General features: G+C 38.3%; 1 protein-coding gene across 3 annotated transcripts in view; it reads right to left on the bottom strand.

Annotated features, from left to right (window-relative positions):
• Cals (calsyntenin 1) overlaps positions 1–18762 on the bottom strand; it is a 156641-nt gene that overhangs the window by 49894 nt on the left and 87985 nt on the right. For all 3 annotated transcript variants that reach the window (XM_017634377.1, XM_017634383.1, XM_017634370.1), the window contains one exon: positions 8838–10050. In XM_017634377.1, the coding sequence (XP_017489866.1) occupies positions 8838–10050 (1213 nt within the window). The remainder of the gene's footprint in view (positions 1–8837; positions 10051–18762) is intronic.

Raw genomic sequence — 18762 nt, 5'->3', positions numbered from 1 at the left:
ATCAGCGTGAACTGAGTTTCTGTTATTTTGCATCTCGTCGACGATGTGCTTGATTTTCTCGTCTTGCAATTGGATACTAAATAACCAATCGGCTTTATCGATGATCGTTCTCGAGATCTTGAGGTCAGTGGTTTCCATTTCTCGAGCATCTTCATAAGGTGCACGGCTCAGCGCGTCCACATGTTCCATACGAGAGGCTGGTCGGTGAAGGATCTCGATGTCGAAATCCTGGATTCTCAACCACCATCGGGCGATGCGTGGTATGAGCTCCCGCTTCTCCATCGTCGTTCGCAAAGCATTGCAGTCGGTGATGACTCTTATTCTCTTTCCGTAGACGTAGTACTTAAACCTTTCAAGTGATTCCACAACTGCTAGGGCTTCAAGCTCATAGCTGTGAAAATGCTTCTCATTCTCCGTGGTGGAGCGACTGAAATAGGCGATTGGTTGGAGTTGTCCATTTTCTACTTGCATCAGAACGCTTGCGAGGCCAATGGAGCTGGCGTCCGTATGCAATTCGTGTTCGGCATCGATGCGATAGCTCACCATTGTTGGTTTCGACGTCAGTGAGCGTTTTAGTTTCACGAAGGCTGAGTCTTGTTGCTGTCCCCATGCGAATTCGGTATTCTTACGCAACAGTTTGCGCAACGGTTCGGAGATTATGGAGTAACCAGCGACAAACTTTCGGAAGTAGCCGCTGAGGCCTAAGAACTTGCGAACTTCTGTAACATTTCTTGGTGTCGGAAATTTTGCAACAGCGTTGGTTTTTATTTCGCCTGGACTGATGCCCGCGGGGTGTAGCTGATGTCCTAAAAAGGTTATTGTTTCTTTGAACAGCTCACATTTGCTTACGTTTAACGTGAGCCCACACGATCGCAAGACTTGTAGTAGGCGTGAGAGTTTAACGTACATCTCGTCGAACGAATTGCTGCAAACCAGAATGTCGTCCATGTAGTGGAGCATGTCGCCCTTCTCCACCCGTTTCTGAATTTCTGCCATGAGCCGATTAAAAACAGCTGGTGCGTTCTTGAGCCCAAACGGCATGCGCTTGAACTCGTACAGCCCATCAGTAGTGATGAACGCTGTAAACTTTCGACTATCGGGGGCCATTGCGATCTGATAGTAGCCACTATTCAAATCGAGCGATGAGAAGTACCGGAAACGTTTAGCCTCTTGCAGCCGTTCTTCGATGTTCGGGACCGGGAAGTTCTCTTTCTTGGTCAGCTTATTGATGCGTCGGTAATCGATACATAGTCGATCACTTCCGTTGTGTTTCTTAACTAGTACGACAGGGCTTGCGTACTCCGATGTGGATTTCACAATGATGTCATGTTCCATTAACTCGTTAACCATGCTGTTCACAATGTCTCGTTTTGGTTCCGGAATGCGGTAAGGTGCTTGAGATACGATTTGGTTACTCTCAAGTTCGACACTAGCTTCAACTACGTCGGTTTTTCCCATGCCGTTCAACCCATTCGAAAACACATCAAAGTAGCTCTCCAGAAGACCTTGCATTTTAACTCGCTCGCTGGCGTTGCTGAAATTATACAAAAGTTTGGAAAATTCGCTATCGGATTTTACCGTCGTTTTTATTGCTCGTTTATTTTCAAAAAGCGTGCGACCACTCTCGATCTTCATCGTAACGTTGGTGTTGATGATGACGTCTTGGCCCAATAAAACATCGTGCTGCATTAACTCGTCATCAGCGATGTAAGCCTGCGCCCTGATGACAGCTTCGTCGATAACCATGTCCACGATTATGGCCTCGTAGAACATACGTTCACCTCCGCAAATTCCTTTTACTTGTATACAGCAGTTACGTCGTTCAGCGTTTATATCTTCGGCCACTGACTTACGAATGATGCTACACTGGCTCCCAGTATCGATAAAAGCGATGTATGGTTTCGATTGTATATAGATGATTTTGTTGAAACATCCATCCAAGTTCGTTGCCCCAAGTTTCCGTGACGTTGCGGTCGTTTTGTCACAATTACCACCATTCGGATGAACTTTGTTGCACGTTACGCAGCGGTGACGTTTCTGCGGTAGTGGACATTTGTTGGAGAAATGCCCAAGCTCGTTGCAATTGTAACATTTCAATTGCGACCTTGGTCCCATTTGTTTTGTTGCTCCGTCTAATTTCGCCTTGCCCTCATCTCGTTTATCTAGATGATTCACTTGTGGTTCGCTTATCCCTCCACGATTAATAAAATAGTCTTCTAGTGCGTCCCGCATCTGCTTCATCGTTGTGAATTTCATAGCTGCTATGCTATGCTGAAGTTCGCGGTGTTTTAAACCTGCTCTCGTATAACGTATAACTGCCGCTTCACTGAGTTTGTGGCGAACACCTAATGCTGAAACTCGGAAACAATATTCCTTCACTGTTTCTTTCGGTCGTCTTGTTGCGTTGGACATAACAAAGTGAATTTCCGCTTCATCTTGTACTGACCCAAACTCATATTGTAAAGCGCTAGCAAAATCAGCCCATGTAGTATGCAATGTGGGTGATGCATCCAACCACATACGTGCAACGCCTTTTAATCTAGTGTATACAGCCAATAATACGAACTTGTCATCCCATTGATACGCCTCTACTACTTTATTGACTCGATCAATAAATTGCTCCACGGTAATACTTGCGTTGTTCGTTGGGTCAAATTCCGGCAGGGTATTTGCGATTTCTTTTACAGACGCGTGTCGCATAGTCCCACTCGTTGAAGTATACTCGCTGCCTCGAATGCGTGTAGTTGTATTGTTGCATGTTGTCATTGCGCTCTCAGTGTTTGCTGAATAATTCTCGTCTTCATTTCGTGCGGCTGCGCTTCCGTTGACTGATGCTGCGCTGTCAGCGTTCGCAGCGCTCTGCACGGTGTCGTTTGCTGTGCCCTGCGCAACCTGCGATATGCTCGAACCAGTGGCAGTGCATTGCGCTTGTAAAAGCTGCGTCATCAATTCACGCAGTTGCTTCATTTCTTGTTGTAGCTGCGAAATCGTTGATGTATCGGATGCCTCTTCAATAACGTTGGCATCTTGAACGTCTACTTCGTCAGTTGCCTCATATGTGCTGAGTCGCTGTATTAATTGATCGCGTGTACCCGTCGTTGGTAACTGCCTCTCTCGTAGCAACTTCTTCAATTGCTCTACCTTTAAATCGTTGATTTTCGTCATTTTTTCGTAAATTCGTTGTTTTTGTTTTTGCTGTCGCCACTGCCGGCGTTGTGTCGTTGCCTATTTGTCTGTAGCCGTTTCGTTGCAAATCCTCTGCGTTCCGTTGTTGTGCCGCTGTGCCCGAAAAACTTTTCGTGGCAAATTCGTTGTCGTTTTACTCTATGCCAAGAAATGCTTGCTCGTTGTCTTTGCGCAATTGCTGCGCATACGAACAATTGTATGTATGTACGTGGTACACACACAAACGTTTTTGCGCATGCAAAGAAAAATCTAATACACACGTTTATTTGCGAAGTGGATTCTGATCCCACTCTGAACTATAGAACACGCTTTAGATTTTAATATTTATTTTGAATATAAAAACTGATTCACAAAGGAAAACTGCAGGATGGTTTACTTAAATTAATTATTAGAGAAAAATACTTAGAGTTTACGATGTTGCGTGTTCTACCCGACGATTGCGATTCGTTCTCTCTTCCCACTCGTTCGTATGTATCTACCCACTGACAGTTGTCGCAGTGTTGCCGTCTCTCACGTTGGTTGCAGAGTTACCGTCGCTTACAATTGCTAACTATAGGCTATAGGTAAACTCACAATCTGTTCTAAGCTATTCGAAATAAAATTATAAAGGAGAAATTATGTTTCCATATGAAGAGAATTGTTGAGCACCAACACAGGTTGTTGTCGGGCGTTCCACTGTTACTAACTTGGCATCTTTCTCTTAATTTTGTGTATCACCTCTCAAAGATGGTATTCAGGTGGATACCATTTCAATTTTTCGAAGGACTTTGATAAGGTCTCTCACTCAATCTCATTGCTTAAACTTGAGTCTATCGGCTTTCACTCTGCATTTCTAAAATGATTTAAATATTATCTGTCTAATAGGACGTTGTTTGTTGAAGCCGAAAACTGTATATCCCACTCTTTTGTGGCAACATCAGCTGTTCCCCCAGGCAGAATCCGAGGACCCCTTTTGTTCGTTATTTTTATAAATGACATCGGCTCCTATTACAAATTTAACTCAAACCTCAAACTTTTTTGTAGAATTAAACTTGTCGGATGTTTCTTTTCTGCAACACGATCTGAGTAACCTGATCAGTTGGTGTAATATCAACCAGCTTTACTTAAATATTAATAAATGCTTTCATATGTCCTTCTCAAAATCTTCAAACATTTTTTTTTTTCTAATAACAATATCTCTAGCACTCGGTTAGCCTCCATAAAAGAGTTCGTTGAGTTAGTAGTTAATCACATCTCTTATCATCGTTTATACTAGTACAAAACCGCGTATCAACAAAATGCAAAACAGCGTATAAAGATAATGCAAAACCGCGTATGTGAGGTCGCATAAATTATTTTCTAGAGAGTAAAAACATTCGTATTTCAAAATCGTTCTTTTTTTTATAAAGCAATCGCATTTCTGACTAGTATATTTCAGGAAGAATGAATAAGGATTGAACCAAGAGCTTTTGTGAGCAAATCAAATTTTTGGCAAAAAATTTTAGTTACGCGGTTTTGCAGAACGACGATACGCGGTTTTGTACTTTAACGGATTGCGTCAACACCATCCCGAAGGAACTAGTCGTTGCTCCTTCCAAAAACTCTACAGCTACATCTCAACCCCCTACAACATCTGAAACCATCGTTGCTGTTTCCAAAAACTCCACATCTGCACATCAACCCCCTACAACATCTGAAACCGATTACGTTAACCCCGTCCCGAGGGAATTAGTCGTTGTTCCTTCCAAAAAATCGGTATTTGCATCTAGGTTCTCAAAAGATACCACTGTCGATGATGTGAAGGGGTATTTAACATCCAAGCTAAAAGCATATGAGTTGCATGTACGTAAGTTCAGATTCGCCTAAGAAAGAAGCATTTCTTCTTTCAAAATAGACATATCCGAAGACTGTTTTGAATAATGAGCCCATCTTTTTGGCCAAGCGGTGCTTTCATTCGCGAATTTGAATTTAGATCTAGACCGCAAGGGCAAAATTTGGCTCAATTTCCGCCTTCCACCTCGGCATAAAAAAATTAGTAAGTAACCTCACCATTAGCATTTACTACTAAAATGTGAGAGTTTTGAACACAAAGCTATCGAGGTTACACTTATAGTCCCATGACTTTGACCTCAAAGTATTGGTGTTTACTGAAACCTGGCTCAAGCCGAATGTGTTCAACTCTGAAATTTTGTGTCCTAAGTAAGAGTGCTTCGAAATGACCGTTTAAATAAAAAAAGGTGGAGGCGTCTTAATAGCTGTCCAGACTGACCTTTCTTCTGAAGAAATTGAGTTCACTGACACCGATGAAGCTGAATTCCTCTGCGTTCGAATAAGATATCATTCTAATAACACTTATAAACACTTATCTTGTTGCTACTTATATACCATTTAACTCGAGCCTTTCTGTTTATTTAAAACACTCCTCCTTACTACCCTCTCTACATGTCATGGTGAAGCCCTCCGACACTGTTATTGTCCTGGCTGATTTCGGTCTTGCGGGTGTTTCTTGGAATGTAATAGATGGTATTTCAGTACCAAATTACTCTCGTGATCTCTTCAATAAATTTTTGAACGATCTTTCAGACCTACGTCTTTACCAGATCAACTCTATTAGTAATAATTTAGGTAAATGTCTGGATTTAGGTTTTGTGGATGACGTTTCCAAAGTCACAGTAGCGCGTAGTTATGCTCTGATTACATCTGGTGATTTTCACCACCCACCACTAGAAGGGCGGAGCGTTACTCATTTAAAACTGCAGATTATAGTAAACTTAGGTTAGAGGTATCGAAGATAATTTGCTGAATGCTGAAGATAATGACTTACATTTTAGCAATTCCATACGCCATATTTTCAGTAAAAATCATTCCTCCTGTTAAGGAAGTGTCGTTAAAAGTTGTGCAGAACATTTGTATAAGCCTCTGACAAATATTTTTAATGCTTCCCTAAAACAGGGTGTCTTCCCATCTTCCTGGAAGGATTCGATTATCTTGCCACTTTATAAAAACGGAAGTAGGACTAACATAGTAAACTATAGAGGAATTGCGAAGCTTTGTGCTATTCCTAAAGTTTTTGAGGCAATCGTTACGGAAAAACTATCTCACTTTATTACTTCTGCTATTGACCTATCGCAACACGGTTTTTTCAAAGGTAAGTCAACTGTGTCTAATCTACTTGAATTCACTACTTATGTATCTAATGGGTTTTAGAACAATCTACGAACGGACGTGATTTACACTGACTTCAGCAAGGCATTTGATAAATTATCACATTCAACCCTTATATATAAACTTGATCGAATTGGTTTCCCTCCTATTATTCTCAGCTGGCTTTCTTCTTACTTAGTAGATAGAAACAAACAAAGAGTAATTTTTGAAAATTGTACTTCTCGGGAAATACATGTCACGTCCGGATATCTTGGTCCCCTCTAGTTTATTTTATTTATAAATGACCTTCCTAAGGTGTTGAGCTATTCGAAATGCTTAATGTACGCTGATGATGTTAAGCTCTTTAAGTACATTAGTAGTGCAGAAGATAGGGAGCATTTGCAAGCTGACCTAACTAGCATTTTCTAGTGGTGTGAAGCCAATTCCATGTCACTCAATTTGAAAAAGTGTAAATGCATGTTCTTCTCTAGAAAATCGTTCCACTCAAATTCGTATATGATATCTGACCACAATGTTGAGCAAGTAACCAATTTCATTGACCTAGGTGTAACTATGGATCCGAAACTAGAAGATACTAGAAGTCTCACATAAACTCCTGCGTGATTAGGCCTAGATAAGTGTTGGCTTTTATTAAGCCCTGGAGTAAGGAGCTCAACGATCCTTATGTCACTAAAGTTCTTTTTACCTCTCTAGTAAGACCGATTTTGGAATATGCATCTGTAGTATGGAATCCTAGTTATCAAATTCATAGTGACAGGCTCGAATCAGTGCAGAAACAGTTCCTGTTATTTGCCCTAAAACATTTACGTTGGGACTCGTCTAAAAATCTCCCACCCTACAAAGATCGCCTGAAGCTTATAGATTTGCCGACATTCAAAGTCGTAGAGAGATGCTTAGGGTCCTTTTTTTTAATTAAACTAATGAACGGGATGGGCAGTAGTCCCTTTTTACTGAGTGAGATAAATTTTTGTACTCCTGCAGGACCCTCGAGATATTTTAAACCTATTGTGTTGAGTATTTGTAAATCAAAATTTAAAAATGCATGATGCTTTTTGTGGTTTATGCCAAGACTTTAACAAGCATTATGATTGCTTCGACAAATCTGAATCGCGTTTTGTAATAAAGAAAACTTTCCTCACATGTTAAATAAATAAATTAATATATTTAACCGGGAACGAAAAAATTACACAATATCTATGACTGCTTAGTATAATTGTAACAGCTTCGTATATTTTCGCGACCGCTTAAGACAATACGAGCATGGATCGGAAACTCGGTCTTTCTGACCAAGCCCAACAGTTCGTCCACAGGGCGGAGCGGAAACTAGGCCTTTCCGCCTGCCTCACATATAACGTAATGACTTCGGAACCATGGAGCGGAAACTCGGCCTTTCCAACCATGAGAGCTTGTCCACAGCGCGGAGAGGGAATTAAGTATTTCCGCCCGCCACACACAAAAATAGACTGGAGACTAGGCCTCGCCAGCTACCCAACTTGCTATTTTATATTGTTATTATAATTATTACAAATGAATATGTATAATTATTTTACTCTGTAATATATCATACATACTTAAATATCTAAATCTTTTTATCTCGCTTGTTTGTAAGAAAACATTTTTCTGTAGACTATACAAAGAAGTAAATAAATATGCATACGACTTTAAGGATCCCTACTCTAAGAAAGCGTTATTTATCTCTTTAGTACACTTCTATTATATGGACGGCTAATATGCCACCAGAATCGAAATAGTGCAAAGCAACTTTGTTCGTTTTGCTTTAAGTTCCCTCAATTTTGATGACCCGATGCCATCTTGTAATTCGCGGTGTAAGCTTATTAACTTACAAACTCTTGAAACTAGAAGAATTGTCCAGTTGCTTATGTTTGGTTATGATATAGCTGTTGGTAAATTTTCCGTGCTCTTGCAGAATTTAACAAGATCTCAAAGGTCTAAGTATTGATTTTTCGTTGGCGAGAAATATGTATATGCAAATAGTCTATTTATTAATTTCTCTTATAACTACTTGTGTATCTAAATCTATAGTATTTAGTTTTAATTATCATTGTCTTATCTGTTATCTAGTCTGTAAGATTGTAATCATAGACTGAATATACTGAATAGAAAGCTAGTAGAGAATGCCTACTATCTTTAACATGGTGGACCGGTTCCGGTCAAGGGATCTTTCGATGTGTACTCAAGCAGTAGCACTTAATATCACACCGAATATTCAGTGTTTCAGCATTTTACAGGACGTAAGGTGGAATCATCTCTCCACTTTTCCTTGGACAAGCCAGATTTTGCGCTGCTACAGCCCAAATGCATTGGATCGTTATTTTTAAATAGTTCTGAGGAGTTTTCTGATACTTACATATGGCGATTGTGAAACTACGGACAGGTTTTTCACTTTAGCAATTATCATACCATGGTCTAAGTGTGTCTATGGTAACCGCCTTAATCCCACCTATCAGGACCATCGGTCGATTTTACATTTGCACGATATAGCTTACCGTTTATTATAATTTTGGCTTTTTCCTCGCTGTGAGCATCCAACGATTTGTGCTCCATTGAATTGATAACATCCTTCGGTGCGTTAGTTACCGGTGACGACAATTTAGCAAATGGTGTGTCTGTTACTGTCCCAAATTTATCCTTCAACTCTCCAACGTTCATGACACTATTAAAAATGGCGTTGTTGTTACCGGCTAACCGCCCTGCCAGTACCATTTGGCCGGGTTCATTCACCATTATGTAGGTCTCAATAGTCGGTAGTCGCGTGGCGCTTTGGTTGATGCACATCAGGGTCGTGCGCACTTCAATATTTCTTCGGCCGATTGTGGGACTCTCTTTGGTATTGATGTATTGAATTTTTTGCAGCAATTGTTCTACGTTGCTTATACTCTGACCCTCAATATAGATTTCGTTCATTTGCGCATTGGTTTGTACCTGCGAGTCGGCTTCTAGCAGACTTTCTGGTGGTGGCAGCAAATGCTCGGCACAGTTGGTGCCACAGCGGACGTCTTCTGGCGACTGCACCGAATTGAGCGATACTTTTATTACAGAAATGTCACCCTTGAAGCCGTGTTTCAAGCGGGTTTCCGAACTTTGGTAGCATGCGCCCACGGCTAGGGTCGTGTTCACACCGTGCGCCGCATGTAGTGGCCAATCGTCTATCACTTCGGGATTGCTGTGGCGGTCCTCCACGGAGTTCTCAAACCGCACGCCGTCAATGTATAACTCCACTTTAGATGATTGCTCAACATTTAGCACATAGTGATGCCACTCGTTGTCGCATACCTGCGGAATCTTCCAACGCCACTCGGCAGGACTGAAAATATTTAGGTCGCCATCATTAAAATTTTTACGCAGCAATAAAATCAGTCGGCAATTTCGAACGAATAACGCCATGTGGTGACGGTTCATTCTGTGATCATCAGCGCTACATATCAAGTGCTCTTTGATGTGTTTGCTGGCGGTCGCCAGGCTGTAGTGCCTGAAAATGGTGACTATGCTGAACGAGCGCGTCGAAAAGTCATGGTGTGTAATCAAAGCATTAGGCACAATCACGCCGGTTGAGCCATCGAAATGAAAAACTGGTTCGAATCCCTCATCATAACTCAGATCTTTTGTCCACTCAGCATTACGGGGCAGTAAGTCAATCAAAGAGAGACCCGTGGAGCAGTTGGTGATGTCTCGATCGCAGCCGAAGGAAATGTGTTTTGTCTGAAAGAGAAATAAATTTTAGATGCGTAAAAATACATACAAATCTGAGTGACGCTAAAGGGAATTGACCTCAAAAAAATAAAACTCCGAAGTGAGAGAAATGGAAAGTCCGGTAACTTTGTTGAGTACAGTGAAAAGTTACACAATTATACAAAGCTGGGAATTCCATGAGTTCGACATAATTAAAAAAACAACTGAACCCCTGTGGTAAATTGAGAAGTTTGCCTTTTACCTCAACAACAAGCTGTTTGCATTACTCTTGATAGTAGACTAAGTAATCTCTCCGAGTCTACGCACTAACGTGAATGTAAACAACATTAAAACTTGAATGACTAAATTATTTACCCTATTTTAAATGAGTTTTCAATAATTGAAAGAGAAGTACATTATACTTACCCCGTATAACGGAAAATAAATCAATGACATTGGAGACACCGTTAATTTAAATCAGTGGTGCACAGCGTTGGCAGAGCTCCCAATACAAGCGCAACATTTTTATACCCGAGCGCACTTGTGCACGCCCACTTATGTTTACATGTGTATATCTTGGTAACCGCTGCACCAATTACTTCCAAGCTTGGCAAAGTTGTTGGCCTTGGTACACCATACCAAATTGCCGAAAAGTTTTAAAATCGGACAATAACCACGCCCACATCCCATATAACGGTAATTTAGAGAAATGCAAAATCTTCGATAAATCAGTAAATATTAAAGCTAATTTATTCAAAATTTATGCTTGCAAAAATTCTTAACCAAGAAATACGCTTATGATAAAATTTTGGAAAATGGGCGTGGCACCGCCTACTTTTGATCACATATATGTATCTCGGTAACCGTTCTACCAATTTGTACCAAACTGGGTATGGTTATTATGTTTGCCACATAAAAGCAAAACGTTGAAAATGATTGAAATCGGACTAAAATTGAGGCCGCTTTTCATATAACGGCAAATTACAGAAATGCTTGAAACTTCAATATTTCTAAATTTAAGGACGCTAATTTACTCAAAATTGATACACTTCGGCTTACCATGTAGTGGTAGCTTTCGGAAACGTGAAAATCATATATTTAATACTTGCGCCGGGTATTTAATGTTCGGCTCCCCCCGAACTTAGACTTTCTTACTTGTTGTATCTGTATGTGTGTACTCAGCAAAACAGCTCGGGCATGTGATGCTTACAGCATGAAGTACAAACGCAAACTGACCGACTGCTAGCGGCGCATATGTTCAGCAGCTGCGCACACACGACCACAGTTGCCGTTTTGGTCCAAATGGACCAAATTTGGTCCATTTCTTTTCGTCTGGTCCACTGGTCCAATTCTTTTTAAAATGGTCCATTTCACATGCCTTTGGTTAGGTTATTATCACCCTTTCTCTTCATGCAATAAATTCGCGTTTTAAATTTTTTCTATTTAATTCATGAATATTCTGCCCTATGTTGAATATCGTCATCGTCAGTAAAAGTGACGATACAACCATCGTCAGCCATGTTACTGATGCGCTGACGAGTAACTTAAAAAACTGTACCAATATAGAACGCTTTTGTGAAAGCCGAGTAGCTCCCGGAGACTCCCGTGTGCACCACTGATTTAAATTAACAGCTAATCTATTGGTTTGAAGGCGTTGAAATAAGAGATTTCGCAATGATGTGCCTTCCAATGCATTTTTTACTTAATCGTGATTAAAGAAATAAATAATTATACACTAAACCAAAAACGCCTTCTTTAACTCACTTACACGCGAAAATATAATATTTTTCTAACCAAAACCTATTAAATACTTTTTTAAATGCTTTAAAACTAGGTACCAGATCTTGGTAATTGTTCGAGGCCTTTTATGATTCCGCACGAAAATAAGGACTGCAATTAACCGATATGCTCTTACAATGTCAGTAAATTTGTAAGTTGTAGGCAAAAGCCATTCAATCATTCTAATTTGTTTTTATTAAACTGAAAGTTATTTTCGAGATAACTAACAACTCTCATCCCCCTTTTTAAATAGATTATACTCGATTACGCAGGTTCGATCTCTGCTGAAGTATAGAAAAAAGAAGACTGATGAGGAGCTGTGGTGATCTCCGAAATAGCTGCTATAACTTCTACCGCTTAGACTTTGTTGCTTTTTCATTTTTCCCTAACAAACAATCGTGGTACAAAGCTCAATAAAAATATTAAAAATAAAATGTTAACAAGCCACAGTAACATTGACATTGACTCCACCATATGATCACAAATATTAGTTTCTTCTTACTTTTGCTTGTTGCAGAAAAACAAATCAGACAAAATTTCTGTACGAGATGATCCTATAAACGTCGCAGGCAACCGAATGTTCTAGAAGGAGAATCCTGATGTGTGGCCAACAGGAAGCAGATGTAGTTTTGAAAAATTTATATGGATATTGCTTCAAAGTAGAACATATAAGCTATGGAATATTGCTAGAAAAAGTAAAAGAAAAAAACAAATTGCAAGCAATACTTGTAGCATTGAGCAAGGATGACATGATAAGAAACTCTCTCATTTTGCTTCCGAGTAGCTTAAACTCGTTTTCTGAATTTGTAGCACTGTCAAATAAAGTTGGACTGAACAGCTGACAAGCAAAATAGCGAGCTCTTGATACACACAAAACGCGCCGAATTAATTTCAATGGATTTCCTGCAATCACATTACAAAATCTTGCTTAAAGATAACGATTTGAAGAAAACACATTTTAAATGATAATTTTTAACAATAAATAATGAAGAAGACATTAAAATTCCAAAACATTTGCTTGTTTTGTTAAATGAAAAAGTTCACCAAAATTCACTCAGTAATTCTCCCCATATGTATTTCGCTGATGTGGCAATATTGGGGGATGTTATAAAAATGCACCTTTTACAGCGCTCTCACGAGAGAAAGAGTTTCGTATCATATTATATTTTGCATTAACGATGCAGTTATTAAAAAAGACAAGTTAACAAAATTGTCATATAATGTACATGGGCTAGAAAACAAAATTTTATACTGAAATTTGTTTAAATATGTAAAATCTTTTTAAATGTTCGCTGTTCTTGAAACTCACGTAGTTATGGGGAAAGAAATAAATTCTTAAAAATTTTTAGGCAGTGAAGGAAAAAACACATGGTCGAGAAAGTGGCGGTATGTTGATATGTGTTAGGAGGAATTTTGAAAAGAAGGGACCACCGGCTACCGGCAGAAATTTGCTTAATACCAAGGTTTATATATGTATAGGTCTTGGCTAAATACCGCGAAATCGAAACGCGACTACGAAAATCTTGAGAATTTGTTTAGAGAGGAAGAGCTGATTAACCCGATTTTTATAGGAGTCATGAACATTAGGAGAGGAAGTTTACAGAAATATGCCGACAATACTTATACTGATCCCACCGCGAGAGAGAAAGTCTAAGGACACAACACAAAACGCTAGAGGTAAAGAGCTTATTCAACTGTTTGAGGATTATGGGGTGGTGACCAATTGGGTGAATTTACGCTTGTAGTAAATGATGTATGCGCCGTATCACAGGCACTACTGGCATATAGATACTTTAAGTTTGCCTATTGTGCTGAGTATAAAATTAAAAGTCACAGAGATACCAAGACAAACACGTTGTAGGCCTACCAAAACTTTTTTGGAAGGAAAAGTCGCCTGAACGCTACAAAGAACAATTGGCTGAAAACGTGAGAGCGAAGTTAGAGAGCTTGGTGTATGGCTTGGGGAGGCGGTAGACCTCATCAAGACAAAACCAAAAGTGGTTTACTGTCAAATGCTCACAAGCAAAAAAAAAACTGCTTATAAGGAACTCTGGCCGTATGGCAACGCTTGGGATAACACGAGTAGAGCACAATACTTAAAAGCGTTCAAAAGATATAAAAACATATGTTAAAAAGCTCGGCAATATTATTATGGACGTTTACAGCGTACCATGGATAGTATTAAAAACAGCAACGGCTGGTGGAGAGTAGCACGAGAAATAAGAGGATAGACTGTATCAGAATCTCTTCTTAGATATCACTTTAAGATTCTCCTAAACCCTCATCAGATTTCGCATGACATTCAGTACGCGGCGATGTACACTACAGATGATAGAGTTGATGCAAAAATCACAATTTAAGAAGGAAAGGCGGTGTTGGGAAAAGTCAAACCGAACAAGGCGGCTGGCGAAGATACCGTACCATATGAGTATCTAAAACATGCTCCCCAAATATTTCTAGAGGAAACAGTTAAAACCTATAATTCAATTTATGACGAATGTGAAATAGACGAGACGTTTGTGAAATGGAGACAAAAGTATTGCGAGCATTTACAACTATATCGTTTATGAACTGCATAAGGAAACTATTTATGGGAGTACATATTAAGTGAGAGGTTATATTTACGATCGGGAAGTAATAATTTCATTAATGAGTTTCGGAGGAACTACTCTACTGCAGACAACATACATAACCTTTCGGCAGTCGTACAATTGAACTTTAGCGAGAACAAAAAAGTATATGCGTTCTTTGTCGATTTTAGGGCATCATTTGATAAGGCGGATCACAAATCTCTGATATAAAAATTATTTACTTGGCTCCTAAAGCGGTGAGATTTATTGAGATTGTACAAAAACACAATAGCGGCAGTTTGCATAAATCGCGAGCTATCCGACGATTTCGAAACGCATTCCGCGGTAAAAAAGGTTATTTTCTCTCTCCGCTGCTATTTGCTCTATACCTCAATGACTTGCATGACTTTCTAGGATGAGGACTTTGGATAGAATAAATCAATATACTACTTCTTATGTATGCGGATGACATTGTGATCCTGGCAGACGATATAAATATAGTGCAGAGAAAACTGGGCGAGTACTGCAATATATGGAACATGGAAGTCAGTATGGATAAGTCAAAAATGATAATTTTCAGAAGAGGGAGAAAGGTTGGAATCGACGAAAATTGGTTAATTAATGGACAACAACTGAGAGTCGTTCAAGAGTACTGTTACCTAGATGTAACAATGACTCCGAAAATGGTATTTAGACAGAAGTGCAAAAGCCTCACTCGAAACGAAATGGAAGTTTTTTTTGGCTGTATGCAGAACTATGCAAAGCTACGCAAGTTTGGGGAGGTTCGCATTTTAACGAGGTTGACAGCCTCCAAACATATTTTATGAAAAAATTCCTACGGCTCCCTAACGCAATGACGACGTATATTATAATGCGAGAAACAGATGCTCTCGTCAGCTATTTATATACTTTAGATCTACAGCCGAAGTACATTTAAAACCATTTTTTAAATACAACAGCGAAAGGCTCCATATCAGCTTTCTAGGAAAAATTTAAATCGAGAGATCATGTGGGTGAAGCAATGGAATGCATTAGGGCAGGGGTTCCAAAACATTTTTCATCTTGGCACCCTTGTTGTGCTAAAAAAATTTCGCGGCATCCCTACTCTTCAAATGTCTACGAAAACAAGAAAACACATTAAAAACTTTATGCTCCTTTAGCTTTAATGTAAGGACTGAAATTGTTTAGATGTTTTCATTATTTCCTTTTAGTTTATTGGGAGATTTGACAATTTTACCCTGAAATCATTTGACGCTGAAAGCTTGCTGGTGTATTTGTTTTTAACCGACTTCTCAAAAAGGAGAAGGTTATAACTAATAATAATAAGGTTATAACTAATAATAATTATCAATTCGTCGGAATATTTTTATATATTTTTTTTTATGTACATATGTTACTGCATAACTTTGGACCACGTTGCCCGATTACTATAATTCTTTTTTTAAAGGAAAGGTGTTACTTCACAGGTGTTCCCATTCCAATTCGGTTTAAATCTGATCATTGGACCATGAATAGATTAATGACAATCGTAAATTTTTATATGGGAATCGATCGGTCGGTTTTGTTTTTTGCTTAAAAATTACTTGTTTATGTAAGCATTTGTTGAAAATGCAGTCTCACATAGAAATGTACAAGTAAGGCCCCTATTATGAGTTGCATTCGATCTTCGACTGTGGTCGAAAGTGCTGATCGAACGAATTTTCATTTGGTATTATGGCTCTCATTCGATGAAGAATAGCGCTTGTTAGCGGTTTTGTTTTTTGCTTAAAGATTACTTGTTTATGTAAGCATTTGTTGAAAATGCAGTCTCACATAGAAATGTACAAGTAAGGCCCCTATTATGAGTTGCATTCGATCTTCGACTGTGGTCGAAAGTGCTGATCGAACGAATTTTCATTTGGTATTATGACGCTCATTCGATGAAGAGTAGCGCTTGTTCACAATAATATATTTTTCACCGATGAGAAGCTTTGTTTACAAATCGAGCAAACTAAATAGTGTGTTTCACATACATATGTATGTAAATTTGTGCAAATGAAAATTAAATAAAAAAGAAAGCGAGTTTATAAAAACGTGGTAAAAATGAGTACAACGGAGCTCTGGTTCAACGATTCGTCAGAGGATGAGAGCTTGGTAAATTGGCCAGGAGTAGAAAATGGTTAATGCATTTAAGTGTAGTCTTTCGAATATATTTTGACATAAAATATACTTAAGAAATTTGTCTACAGATTTATTAAAAACTTCCGACTGTCTAAAAAGGCGTTTGTGAGCCAAATCTATTTAAAATATTTTAAAACTATCAAGCAGTATAGCTTACGATTTTGTTCTCAGAGATCGTGTCAACTGAGTATTGGGATTTACTTTCACAAGTAAAACCAGGCTTTCGAGCTTGTGTTTAGTATTCACGGCGTTAGAACTGCATGAAATAAATAAAAAAAATTTAAAATTAGTGTCTAGCCGCTAAAAATGCAAAATCATACATTTTTCAAAACTTAGAGTAGAGAAAAATGTTAGTAAATGAGTTTAACTATTAGCGTACCACAATTATGTTATCTCTTACTAACGACATAATCTTGTCAAAGTCATATTTCTCTTTTTTCAATAGTTTTTTAGGTATTTGAAATTTGTAAAAAACTACTGTAATGCTTTTTATTGAAAAAATAAAGAATACTACTGCTACTACTACTACTACTACTACTGTACAGTTTAAGGAAGTTCCAGCGTTATGTAAAAACCTTAAAAAATCCTAAAGTATTTTGTTTGTGTAAAAATACACTGTTAGAAGTTTGTATTGAAAATTCAGTACAAATAAGTACAAATTTTGAAAAATCTGGACATTAGCATACTGATTGAAGAAATGAAAAAAACCGGTACGAGAGTTGAATAATCAGTACTGTACTGATAAAATCAGTACATCTGGCAACCGTAAGTGCAATATCGGGGAAATTGACTATAACGATGCTTAACGAATTATACCAGAAAAGAGGAAGCGAATCGTCGTTTAAAGTGCAAAATCGCCTATCGTCGTTTTGCAAAACCGCGTAACTGACATTTGTGCCAAAAATTAGATTTACTCATAGGAAGCTCCAGGCATAAGGCCTTACCCATTCATACCAAAATATCGGTATTAGACTATGTACCGCAATATAAAAGCATAGTTGCAATCAGCGTTGCCACTAACAATTTTTCCCCTCTCCAAATCCGACCAAAATCGTTTACAACCTACCAAATAAATTTCAATTACAGAAAAGCATTCTGAAAGCATAAAATTCATTTATTTAAGATTAAATGTTTCGAGTACAAAACATTTATATACATGCATATGTACATATAGTATGTACTTTGTACATTTTAAACAAACAAGAAATAAATAAATGCAGGTACAGTCTTAGGCACAGAGATGAAATCATTTAACAATTTTTCGTTGTATGAATTATATACATATGGGTGTTTCCAGCGGAAGGTCCACCACGACAAAAAAAATAAAAGTTTTATATCTAACGTATTTACGGGCCGATTTGTCTGCTTTTTAAAATATATACTGGCTATGTAAGTAGAATCATGTTTGCATAAAATGGTCTTCCTAGGTGGTGCCAAGGTCGAGATATTTCGAAAAACCGTATTTATGGTCCGATTTGGTTCGAATTTGGCGTATGTGGTTGAAACATAATAAATCATAGATTTCTAATAAATTGACCCTGAATTGGCGCTGAAGTCAAAATATAAAGTATATTCTACATAAAATACATGTTTTATTTGCGTTGAAAATTCATTTAAAAGCAATATTAACAAAAATATAACGATGGAAATTTATGTCACGTGACGCCACGTCACGTCACGTTTCACACTTGGGGTTGTAAAAGAGAATTGAAACAATTTGCATTAATTCAAAAAACTCTAAAAACAACTAGAATTGCTCCAAATCATATTAAAATAAGTTTCATGAAAATAGCCATCCACAATTCGCAGAGTTTTGCGATTTTGTAAGAAAAGAAAAAATCAACTTCCATTTTTTGTCACGTAACGAACCTCTCTTTAAATGCTTATATTTCAGGATTGATTGATTTCATTTTTCGGTTAAATATAGAGCTAATTATGTGCTATACAATGGCCCAAAAAAGTTAAAGAAAACAAATGGTATTCCTTTTTTGTATCACATTGAAATCGTACGACTGTCACGTGCGCCACCATGGGAATGCCCATATGCACTTGTTATGTACCAATAAGTTTAATTTCTTAAAAGTAAATTTAAATCAATTAGTTACACATGCGAATCTTTAGCAGCAGACCTTACAAAGTGCGGGGCATTTTGGTTTACAAATTGCTTGTAGGGATGAAACGAAACTAGTAAATACAAGTACATACTCGATACCTTTCGTTCTATACCAAGTAA

This window comes from Rhagoletis zephyria, unplaced genomic scaffold, assembly GCF_001687245.7.
Source record: "Rhagoletis zephyria isolate East Lansing unplaced genomic scaffold, Rhagoletis_zephyria_1.1 Rzeph_scaffold_00113, whole genome shotgun sequence".
NCBI lineage: Eukaryota > Metazoa > Arthropoda > Insecta > Diptera > Tephritidae > Rhagoletis > Rhagoletis zephyria.
This window is presented reverse-complemented; position numbering and strand designations above follow the sequence as displayed.